This window comes from Gopherus flavomarginatus, chromosome 2 (assembly GCF_025201925.1).
Source record: "Gopherus flavomarginatus isolate rGopFla2 chromosome 2, rGopFla2.mat.asm, whole genome shotgun sequence".
In the NCBI taxonomy this organism is placed as follows: Eukaryota; Metazoa; Chordata; order Testudines; family Testudinidae; genus Gopherus; species Gopherus flavomarginatus.
Window position 1 is genome coordinate 183738435 of NC_066618.1, and position 13068 is coordinate 183751502.

At 37.6% G+C, this 13068-nt stretch overlaps 1 protein-coding gene across 6 annotated transcripts in view; it reads left to right on the forward strand.

Moving 5' to 3' along the window:
- Positions 1-13068, forward strand: part of HIVEP1 (HIVEP zinc finger 1) — a 195533-nt gene that overhangs the window by 102447 nt on the left and 80018 nt on the right. For all 6 annotated transcript variants that reach the window (XM_050941557.1, XM_050941556.1, XM_050941560.1 and 3 more), the window contains one exon: positions 4974-5027. In XM_050941557.1, the coding sequence (XP_050797514.1) occupies positions 4974-5027 (54 nt within the window). The remainder of the gene's footprint in view (positions 1-4973; positions 5028-13068) is intronic.

Sequence of the window (13068 nt, forward strand, 5' to 3'; positions counted from 1 at the left end):
ACCCATGCTAATCCATACACCTCAAGTACAAACAAATTTGGAAGCTTCTCGTTCTCACTTCTCAGCAAAGATTAGTAAGAGTGCTGTAGTAAAGTGTTATGAAGTGTTAAAATTAAATCTTAATAATTAAAATGTATAATTACAATTAAAAATTAAACAGCACTTGTCAAATATGTGATGGAAGTGAATTTTGTGTTGCATTATTCTTGCTTGTTTGGCCACTCTGTTCAGTATTTCAGAATCCGGGGTAGCTGTGTTACTCTGTATCCACAAAAACAAGGAGGAGTCTAGTGGCACCTTAAAGACTAACAGATTTATTTGGGCAAATAAATCTGTTAGTTTTTAAGGTGCCACTGGACTCCTTGTAGTATTTCAGAGTGGCTGTCTGTCAGTACAATATTGAAGTTTTTCTAAGTTCAGAATGCTTGAAACTCATCTGTATTGATGTGTATGTTGCAAAGAAACACTTGTATGCAAAAGTTATAGTAAGTTATTGAAAGATATAGCAGGACTTGCAGGAAGTGAAAAAAATGTCTTGACTGCATGCAAAATGTGTAGTTACCTAGTTGTTATTTCGATTATCAGCTTCTCATTGCTTAAGGTAACAGACTATGCTACAAGTGGTTAGGAATTTCTGATGGGCACTTGTTATAATTTATTTGAAATAAGGAAAACAGAATGCATTTAATACTTCTTAATAGTCCTCCTGAAGATCTAAATAGAATGCAATTTTGTACCTCTTAGTATATTCAAATATACATTTAGATGGAAAACCTGCTAAATTATCTGAAGAAAGGCAAACATTATGTCTTATGTGCTGTGTATATGCCAAAACGTATGGGGAAAATAGGTGGATATCCCACTTACCGTTTTGGATTGCTAATTAACATCTCAGGAATCTTAAAGATTATCTGGTTCGCAAATACCAGTCAGGGCTGGAAGAATGTAGACAGTGCTCATTTCCGGATTGCCTGTGAATCCCAGTGATGTAATATACTTTAAAGTGTGTCATATAGATATTAATAAAATATCTTAGTGCTTCAACTGTTAAGTACGTAAGAACATAAGAGTAGCCATACTGGGTCAAACTGAAGGTCCATCTAGCCCAGTATCCTGTCTTCTGATAGTGGCCAATGCCAGGTGCCCCAGAGGGAAGGAATACAACAGGTAATCATCAAGTGAGCCATTCCCTGTTGCCTATTCCTCACTTCTGGCAAACAAAGGCTAGGGACATCATCCCTGCCCATCCTGTCTAATAGCCATTGATGGACCGATCCTCCATGAACTTACCTAATTCTTTTTTGAACCCTGTTAGTCTTGGCCTTCACAACATCCTCTGGCAAGGAGTTCCACAGGTTGACTGTGCATTGTGTGAAAAAATACTTCCTTTTGTTTGTTTTAAACATGTTGCCTATTAATTTCATTTGGTGATGTCTAGTTCTTGTGTTATGAGGAATAAATAACACTTCCTTATTTGCTTTCTCCACACCAGTCATGATTTTATAGACCTTTATATCCCCACTTCGTCGTCGTCTTTTCCAAGCTGAAAAGTCCCAATCTTATTAATTTCTCCTCATACGGAGCCGTTCCATATCCCTAATAATTTTTGTTGCCCTTTTCTGAACCTTTTCCAATTCCAATATATTTTTTTTGAGATGGGCGATCACATCTGTACGCAGTTTTCAAGATGTGGGTGTACCATAGATTTAAATAGAGGTAATATGGTATTTTCTATCTTATCTATCCCTTTCTTAACGATTCCCAAGGTTCTGTTTGCATTTTTGGCGGCTGCTGCACATTGAGTGGATGTTTTCGGAGAACTATCGACAATGACTCCAAGATCTCTTTCTTGAGTGGTAACAGCTAATTTAGACCCCATCATTTTATAAGTATTGTTGGGATTATGTTTTCCAATGTGGATTACTTTGCATTTATCAACACTGAATTTCATCTGCCATTTTATTGCCCAGTCACTCAGTTTTGAGAGATCCTTTTGTAGCTCTTCACAGTCTGCCTGGAACTTAACTATCTTGAATAGTTTTTAAGTAATTAAAGAAATAATCTTTAGAAGAACAGTAAAATGAAATTGTCAAAGAGGTTGTATTTTTCTCTCTCATGAAAGCAATCGTGAAAGGGGTGTATAAAAACTGCACCTTTGATGCTTCATATTTTACATTTTTTTAGTAATTGTCTTTGACAGATCTTTTCCCAGGGGAAAGCATTAAAATAAAAACAGGGTACATTTCAGTTATGTCCGACTCTGAGAAGATATAAGTATATAAATTCTGTATTGTATAAAGTCAGTCAGCATGACTAGATATGTGAACAACTCCTTAATGCTGCCTCTTGCAATAGATTCATCATTGGGGGCCTGATGCTATAAGCTGCTGACAACCCTCACCTCCCACTCGAAGGAGACACTCAGCACCTCACAGGATCAGGCCCGCTATACAAATTACTGAAAGTTGATTTGGTTTTGAGACAATCTTTTATATGTAATGTACTTAATTTTTGAGTATCTACAAGCATCTAATATGTATGATATATGCTTCCAAATCACTGTTTTCTGGTTTGCTAATGTTTATGATAAGCAACTAATCACAACTAAACGAATAACAAATTTTAAATAAAACTTTCTGCTGCAGGCTGTGGGTCACATCTGGCTCCCATTAAAGTCAATGACAAAAACCCATTGACCTAAATGGGGGCAGGAGTTTGCCTGCAGGACTACAGTTGTAGTCTCTTTCGGCTGTTTAATTTGATATAAATTTGGGGGTCAGTCCTTTAAATGTGCACAAGCTATCCCATTGTATTGTCTGGGACTGTTTACAGGAGTGATGTTACTCGGAAGTGTAAATGTTTGAAGGATCGGGCCTCTGTGTGCGTAGTGAATATAAATCCTGTGTCTTGTTAGTTTTGAGAGCTAAAAGTACAAGATGGAATAACTCGTACAGCACTTACTTTCCAAATCCATAAAAGAGTATTTGTATTATAGTTCTCTTCTTTTAATTTTTTTTCAAAATTAAAAAAAAAATTTTGAAAAATAACTGCAGGCTGTTACATCAATTATTTACAAATAGTGCCAGTGAGCCAACCCTAACAAATCTTTATGGTGTGTTATTGTTTTGTGTCTCAGATATTGGGAAAGACAGTAAGAAGGCAGAGTCTGTCATGGAAAAGTTCACTAGGGGATAGATTATGGTGGACGCTTACATGGCCTCACATTGGGTAGTGGGAGGAGGTAAGGCCAGCCAGAACTGCAGCTCCTGCTCTCTTGAGAGTACACTAGCTACTACCAAGATTCTCCCCACCAAGAACAACTTACCTGAAAGAGGGTGAGGAGTATCCGGAGCTAAGGTTCCATCCCTCCAATGTGAAAATCAAGAGATCTGAGTGTACTACACCCTTTCAATGCACTTCACCAGTACAGCCAGAGAGCTTCAGTGATTCCTCTGCAGCAGTGGAGTTCTGCCTCACCACCAACTATGGGCTGTCCAATAGGACTTGGCCTCCTAAATCACTTAAGTGCTTTTGAAAATTTTACCTCGTGTTCTAAATGCTATAATCTGAACTCAGGTCTTGATAGATACGTAAAACCTGAATTGGTTCATATCTTCAGTGACTTTGTTTTATGTGTTTGCATAGGAATGTCCAAGTTTACCCGTGTGTTTGTGTGTTGTTTCATATTTGGGGATATTAAATTTAAAAAACAAACTGACTCCCTAAGGTGTTGTATGCATCTATCAGATTTATGTAGAATGCATGGAAAAGATACTACATCACAGATGCGGAAGAACTGAGATTAACTTCCACAGTAGTATGTCTTATTTAAGATGAGACTGAGGTATAGTTATACCTAGAGCGGAAGTTTTTGAACCTGATTGGGTTCATGCAGTCTTCCTTGGGAAGAGATGTGTGTGCAGATTCCCTGCTCTCTTGTGGACTACAGGCTCAGCTACTTCTACAACAGCATTCTCCACCACCACCTCTTTTCCCACAGAGCACGTGGAGGGCTGTTTGTAGGACCGTAGATGTGCAGGTGGGGAGGCTGGCCAAGGAAATGTGTGTCTTCCTCCACCTGCACATCCATCACAGTTCAGTACAAAAAATAAATACATCTCAAGGTTGTATTAGTTTCCCACTACTCCCCATCCCCTCTTGTGCGCACACATGATGAGGTGTCATGGTACTGATGCTCACTGCAGAAGCCTTGCCACTATGGCTCCATTGGGATCCCTGGTAGCGGTGGGTTGCTGAGAGCACAGCTAGCAGGAAGACACAGGTTCTCTGCACAGATGGCCCTCCTGCTGGTCCATGGGTTATGTAGGACAGTTCCATAGTTGGATAAACCACACACAGCTAATGGAACAATTTCCATCCCTTTGCCTTGTCCTTGGGCTTTACCATGGGGAAGCGCTGTTGGGCCTTTTGGTTCTACCCACATCAATATGCATGGAAAAACAAATCTTGTTTGTGATTTATATTACCATAATCCTTAGTGCTGTAATAACATTGTAACATTTTAACAGCACTTGATGTTTTCTAAGATGTGTTAAAATGTTTTATATGTCAGTAATTCACATTAATGTCTATTTTTTTTATGGAGTCCATTGGGCTACATGAGTTACTGCAGATAATGTGAACATGTTGTGGTTTACTTATCAACTGCATATCCCATAGCGATGCTTTTATTCCTGTAGTTCTTATTCTGTGTATGTTAATATATCAGTAGCAATTTAGCAAATGTAGGTGCTAGTACAACACAGTAAGATTTTACTTGGCAGTATTATTATAATGTCTTGTATGACTTACACGATATATTTATTTACATGTGAATGATATATTGCCTGTAAATGTCTGAGATAATCCAAGGAAGTAGTTAGCATATTAACACCAAGCAGATATTTTCAAGAAATGACTTTTTTACAACTTTATTTTATATTTTAATATGATGTAATTTTTTTCTTAAACAGACAAAATTGAAGAAGCACAAAAAGAACTTAATGAGACAGAAGACCAGCAGAAAGGTAAAAAAGCAAAAACCATTCATGGCGAAGCTGATCAAAGCCTTTTGAAGTCTGTGGAAAGTCTCCCTTTGATTTAGCTGGGTTTAGGGATAAGCCAATAGAATGCATGACTGTAGAGCAAATGCTATGCTAACACTCAGTCATGCTAACAAACACTTGCTTAAATTTAACCACTTGAGTTGTCCCAATGACTTTAACTGCTGAGGTGAATAAAGTTAAGTCTGTACTGACATTTCAGCTCATATTACGCGTTAATTGATTATTAATAACTATCTTCTATCCATGATTATCAACCTGTGATTGGTTTATATGGATTATGAGAGGACGCTTATCAGTTGTTTTAAAATACAGATGACCTCTGACAGATGAAATCTGTGTGGCAGAGACTAGTGGTCATGTAAGGTTGGCTGACAGCAGTAGCATAGGAGATTGGTGCTTTGTGTCAAATGTTAAAGGCTTTCTTCTCCTCCTTGATAGTGTGTTCAAAGTGTTATCTGACCAGTTGCAGGTGGTGGACAGTTTGGTGAATCTTTGATGTTACCTGGAACAGAGTTGCTTATTTTTTTATACGAGTTTCATAATTTTTTTACAGATCATAGTTTCAGACTTTATTGATAGCCTGTCTGCAAAATAGGGATTACATTTGCCTACATCATAGAGGTGGTGTTGTATCCTAACTAATGTTTGCAAAGAACAGGTTCAATCAGTGGAAGAAATGAAAACTTTTAGTATGAAGAGAAGCAACCAGAGGGTCTTTTTAGGAAAAGTTGGATGCAAGCTTTTGTTCTGCATCAGGGCCTTGACATTTCACCAAATATTTGTAAAGGGTGAAAAAAACAAAAATAAATGATTAAATGATAAAATCATCAAGCTTAAAGCTGTAGTGCTATATTTGAGTATCCTTTTCAAATTTAGAGACTCTTCCATTTCCACAATTCAGACTTTATACTAAACTTTAATCACTTCTGGCACATTCTTATTTAGTAGATCCTAGATCCCTGTGTATCTTCAGATCAGTTTATAACTGCTTATTTAAGTGATAAAAACACAATATTTTTTTTTATTGTCAATCTTGCAGTCTAAAAGCAGTACAGCTCTGGGAGAGTAAACTAGGCATAATCAACCAAAATGTTAACTATGTCCAGGGGCATGCATGCAGCTGGCATAGCTGAAATTATGCACCTCGTTACACCTGTACAGCCTGACTGAAGGCAATAGGGTTGCCAAGGTGTAACTGAGGGTACAATTTGAAGATGATGTGGTTACAGAGGTCCAAGTGATGACAACATTTGGCCTTCAGAATCTACTATTGGTAGTGACTTGACTTTCAGCTTTTAGACCAAGTTTGTGAGACTTTCAGTTACAGAATTTGATATGGAAATAATTGAGACAATAAGTGGAGAACCATCTGCTACCATTTTTAACAAAGTCTCTTTACAGAGTAGAAATGCACTTTTCCTCTTAGAAAAACTAGTATTTATTTTATGGTTTGTCTATATATTGTACCTAGGTGAACCAGTTGCTAATATGAGCTAGATTCTGATGGATATCATTTGAAGAAGCAATCAAATTCTTACGGATATTGAAAGATTAAAAAGAATATTTGTATAAAACTGAAAAAGTAATTTAAAATACAGAAGCTTTTATATAATGATGATGAAACAAAGTGAAATATACACAAATTCACCTAAAGTGTTTCTTTCCTTCTTTCAGTTCTTTTGTATCTAAATTACCAAATGGTCTTTTCAGTTTAGCGATTCCTTAGATAAGTGTCTTTCCTATTTAAAATAAATAGAGTAATAAATTCCACAAACTTACAAGCCAACTACTGTTTGGTAATATTGTAATTTACATACCCTGCTTGTAGAGGAAAATGTTTTCATGACGTGGTTATACATACTGTTTTTTCAGCTGATGGTAATTTGCCAGTGATCAGATTTATAAATGAGTAGTGTGGTGTGGAAAAAGCCACAAAAAGAGTTTGTGCTAAATACACCTTGTTTTCACTATGTAAAGTAGTCAAAATAAGAAGAAAATTGTAATAGATCTTCTTTTTATCAAAGACAGGGAGAAAAATTAAGCAGAATAGCAATATTTGTAGACATATTTCTCTACCTATGGGCCCTTACATGTTCACAGCATGTCCCCACTCTTCATATCATCTCTCATTCACTATAGGAAGGTCAGCCCCTGTCTCTGGTTGACCCATAATGCACCCTATTGTCATCTTGTTAAATTTCAAACAAGAACTTTTATGTTTCCTCCCATGTGGCTTTCCTCACTTGGAGGAGCTCCCTGTAACATCAGCAAAACTAACTCATCATCTTCCTTCAAATCACTTCTTAAAACTTTTCTTTGCCATGAGCTGTACAAAATCCATGACAACGGTTAGGCTGCTGTTGTGCTGAGACCGCTGCCTGTCCAGCTGACCAATACTGTCTCGTTGTTTTCTTGTACTCTGCTGTGGGTCTGTCTGTATCCACCTGTTGTCTCTTGTGTTGCACTTAGATTGTAAGCTCTTGGGATCAGAGACCATATTTCTGTTCTGTTTATACAGTGTCTATACAATGGGGTCCTAGTACATGACCGAGGCTCCTAAGTATTAAGATAATTTTAATAGTATTTGGAATAAAGCTACAACTGAAAAACCAAGACTTTTTAATTTACAAATATCTTGGACCTGATTATGTTACATATAAATGAGAGAAGAAACAATTTGATCATTCTTAATTCAAATGAAAAAAAAATTAATTTATGCAATACATTGAACTCCAGTGTAACTTAGGAAAGGAAGCTTGCTGTTGTAACTGAAGCACGGGACTTTACCAGGTTCTAATAATACAGGTTCATCACAGTCGTACTGTGTCTCCTGGGACAAGTCACCCTACTTCTCTGTCTCCGTCTGTAAAATGGAAATAATAGTAATATCTGCCTCACAGGATACTGAGAGCCTAAATTCATTAATGTTTGGTAAGTGCTTTCAAATCCGTGGATTAAAAGAGCTAAAGTAGTACAAAGTATTGTTGCTCATCACTGGCAAGAAAGCACATAGTGAATACAGATACTGTCAGCATCTCCAGACACTGTTCCAGCCTTACATACTAAGCTTAGCTAACTCTGCAGTGAATGAATTTTGAACACTGAAAAGTCAGTGGCTAAAATTCTTAATGTTCCATTCTTCTTTCACTTCCCTTGTGTGCATTAAGGTATGAATTGGCTCCAACAGCAAAAAGTGTGAATTAAGGTGCACTAGAAATGTCTGTATTAGGAATATTTGCATAGAGTGTTCAGTCAGGTCTAACATGAGTTGTCTTGAACTCAAGTAGTTCATGTACAACATACTATAGAGTCTGCCTCATTCTGGCAAAGTACCATGTAAAATGTGTGTAGTTTGATTTTGCTTTCCCAAAATAAAACATTTTGAAAAGGAAAAGACATCCTACCATAATGGGGAGGTAGGGAGAAGAACTGATCATATTTCAGTAACTAGTAAGGTGTTCAATAAGGACTTTAATCTATGATGTCCTGCAATCCTCAATCTTGTCACCTCTCCCGTTCAGTTCATGTATAAAGTCACTGTGTGAAATCATGGAAAGATACTCAGAGTGTCATTAACAGCAAAATCTCTTCATCACTCATAGACTGTGCAATATGCTCACTGCAGTGCCTGAGGAAAACAGGGACCTAGGATGACAGAGAGAGAGAGCTCAAGATAAAATCTGGAAAGATGGAAGGAATGATAGGCAAGTGAAAGGAATTTGATGATCTACCATGATATATAACCTCACCCTCCACAGAGGCTGTTTGCCCTGAGGTTTTAGTATAGTCATTTTGGACTCCTCACTACTTTTGGATACTCAGTAGCATAAGCATGCGTACGGGGTGTGCCCAGGCACGCTCTAATGTCTCCACACAAAAAAGAAGTGGCTTTGCGTTTTAATTTAATCGCATACTGCGTTCTTTTAGTTTTAAAGTATGGATTGTTGTATTATGCAATAAGCACCAAATTGCATAATACAGATGTTGTAGAAATGTATGGAAAGTCTGCGTTCACTCGCAGCATGTCCCCCCACTACTGCAGCACCTCGTTACCATTGGTCCTCTCCTCCCCCTCCGACTACTATTCTAGAAAATTCGTTGACCTATATAAGCGGCTGCATCAGGCATGCCCAGTGCAGTGTCTACAGTGTTTGTAATCTTCGTTACGTGTACTCTACTGAAATAGCATAACAAGCCCGTGGCTTTACGTTTTAATTCAATCATATGATATCCCCTTTTAATTTTAAAATATGGATTGGTTTGTTGTTAAGGTAAGAAAAGGAGCAGACAAACTGAATTATAATGAATGTGCTGATAGTAGTTCAAATATCTCGGACTCCTTGGTTAAGAACTTACATGAAGATAATGCTGCCACCAGTTCCAGTGCGAGCAATAAACTGAGTAATGACCAACAGAAACAGAATTTGTCTCTGTTCAGGTCAGTGTAGTTCCTATTCAAAGCCATCAGACATTCCATCTGATGACCCAGTCTGTGATAGTCCAAAAAATAGATTAGAACGCCAGTCTGGATTATCTATAGGTCCTTATTAGCCTAGATTGAGCATGTTTCCTAGAAGTAAAATAGGGAATAAACAAAAGTTTTCAGTCTGATTCGTATGAAAAGTATAGGTGGTTAGAATATAGCCCATCAAAGGATGCAGCATTTTGCTTTTACTGCCATTTCTTCTCCTCTAATGATGCAGCAAACAAAGGTCACACTAATTCAGCATTTATTGATAAGGGATTCAGAAAATGGCATATGGCTAATGAATGTTTTTAAAACCACCAACTGTCAAAATCTCGTGTGTTGAGCTGTTCTTCGTGGTCAAGTTTTAATGAAGGGAAACCTATTGATGTATTGTTGATGAGGCAAACAGACTTATCTGTCCAAACAAGAAGAAGAACGATGCCATAACCGAAGTGTAATGGAGCGACTGATTGACATTGTTCTCTGTTTGGCGAAAGGTGGGAGACCATCCAGGGGTGACAATGAAAAAGCTGACAATTTTGAGAAAGGTTTATTTCTAAATCTTGCCAATATGCTCCAAAAATATGATCCCTGAAATGGCAAAGCACGCGCAACAATCTCCTCAAAACGCTACCTATCTGAGTAATCGCATCCAAAATGATTTAATTGTGGCCTTGCACAACGTTGTACGACAAAAGATTGTGTCTTCACTAAATGGAAAAATGGTCTCAATGATTGCTGATGACACTACTGACTGGGAACACCATGAGCAGATGTCCATTGTGGTGAGGTATTTTGACAATGAAAAACATAGTCCAGTTGAACATTTTCTGTCTGTTCAGAGACTATTAATAGTTGATCCTCAGTCTATTTTTGACCAGTTAAATGATGTCCTTGGCATTCTTAAAATTGACTGGCCATCAGTGATGTATGTCTGTTTTGATGGCGCAAAACATGTCTGTTTTGATGTCTGGATGTACTGCGGGAGTTCACATGAAATGTAAAGAAGGAAACAGTGAAATACTCTATGTACACTGCTGTGTGCATTGTTTGAACCTCGTCTTAGTAGATGCGTGCACTTCAAGTAAACAAAGCAGAACTGTCTTTGATTTTTTTGGTGGTGTTCAGACTCTTTATGCCTTTATGGAGGAGACTCATATGTGACATGCAATAATGGAGAAGATTTCACAGAAGTAGGATCCCAGCTGAAGATTTTGAAGTCACTGTCAAACACAAGATGGGCATGCAGAGCAGAAGCAGTGGCTGCTGTAAAACAAAACTACTCCATCATTTTACAAGCTTTACAAGAGATTATTGAAACAACTCGCCTTGCTGATGCTAAAATAAAAGCTCATGTTTGTCCTTCACATGATGCACCCTATTCTCCAGATGGTGGTAAAAGTGAGTAAGGCCCTTCAAGCTCCAGATCTCAACTTATTTATTGCAGTGACAGGGGTGAAAAGCTTGCGTAACTCTTTGGCTGCGATGAGAAGTGGCCCAGAATATTTTCAGTTTGTTTTCAATGACAGTGCGAAAATGTGTGTAGAGAATGATATATCAATTTCCCCCAGTTAAGAACAGAAAAACGTCCACTTGTATTGATGACGCGTTTGAGTTCCAGCATCACTTCGATACAAAAGAGGAGCAGGAGAGAATAACTTCATTTTACCCACTCCTAGACTCAATGATTACCAGCATTGACCAGTGATTTGAACAGAAGACTTGTAAAATTGTGACTGCAATGGGAAAACTGCTGAGCTTAGACATTGGCAGGGACAATATGAGAATCATTGCCAACAAGTTTAAAGTGTCCTTGGATGAGTTGGAAGCTGAAGTTGGATTGCCTCGGGGTTATGACGGATCTGTTCCTAAAGGTAGCACTACGAACACCACCTGAGAGTGGCTTGATTGGCTAAAGGAATCAGATTGGTCTTCCATGTTCCAGGCCTTTTACAAACCTATTCAGTACTTTGCAGTCTGACCTGTTACAAGCTGTTCATGTGAAAGAACCTTTTCAAAACTAGCACATGTAAAAAACAAACTAAGAAGTACAATGTCCCAACAGCACCTCGACTCACTCATGATTTTGTACATTGAACAAGACTTGGCTTCGTCAGTTAATTTCAATGATGTGATTGAGGAATTTAAGTCCTTAACACCTGGTGCACAACATCTCATTCTCTAGGACAGGAAGATGAAGAAACCTTAATCTGTTTTGGTCAGTTTGGGTTAGCTCATTATCTGGTTAAAGATAAAGATCATGAAAATTGACTGTATCTTTGTATACCTCTGTTATCACTACAGCAAAAATTTGGTATTTTGTGTCTTATTTTTTAAGTTTGTATTTTTTCAGTAAAATTTAGTTGATTTTTTTTTAATTAACAAGTTTAGTTAAGTTTTAGTTTCTTTAGTTTGTTTGATGAATAAAAATAATGTTCTTTATGATTAAGTATTCAATAAATGTTCTTCTTTTAAAAAAAAAATCCCTGGGTACACACCGTAATGCAAGGGTAGGCTGATTTTCAGTGGCACTCACACTGCCCAGGTCCTGGCCACCAGTCCAGGAGGCTCTGCATTTTAATTTAATTTTTAAATGAAGCTTCTTAAGAAGGTTTTTAAAATGTTTTACTTTACATGCAACAATAGTTTAGTTATATATTATAGACTTATAGAAAGAGACCTTCTAAAACATTAAAATGTAATACAGGTACGCAAAACCTTAAATTAGAGTGAATAAATGAAGACTCGGCACACCACTTCTGCAAGGTTGCCGACCCCTCCCCTAATGAAATGTGCAGCGCACGCCTTGGCTGAGTAGTATTAGCCAGAAGTGCCTTCTCTTTATCTTATACTTGCTGGTGACTATGTCCTTGCCTCTGGAAGTGGACCTAGTCACTGTGATCCATTCATTTTGTATTTGTAGGTTAGCTTCACAACCATAAAGAATAGACACTTACCTATTTTAAGTGAAAGCTTAAATTCTTCACAAATTGAAGGTTTAATTCCCATTCCACATTCACCATGAAAAGCTCTCATTTGGCAATGTTTTATTTTTTAAGCCCTGAGGTAACATATTTATTCTGTTTGCTTGCAACAGAGCTGCCTAACTTTGAATTTCTAAACGTCTTTAAAGTGCAAACTAATAATCATTTGTGTAATTCTGTTGCTTGTTTTCTTTGTCTGTTTTCATAAAGTCTTTGTTCCTATACATAATTATCACATATACAAGTCCCTATTAAGTGATTCTTGGTACATCAGACTACAAGATTTTACATCTATATGGAATATTTTTCTAAGATATAAGATGTAGCACAAATAGGAGTTACGGGCTTCACGCAGGGATTGTCATTGGTTATGTATGCTGTCAGACTAGATGATCATAACAGTCTCTTCTGGCATTAAAATCTATGGGTAGGTCCACACTTAGAGTGTCTGTACTCTACCCACTGCTGTATGCCCACCTAGCATGGGTATAAATAGCAGCGTAGATGGTGCGGCACCGATTAGGGCATTAGAACCCCAGGGTATATACCC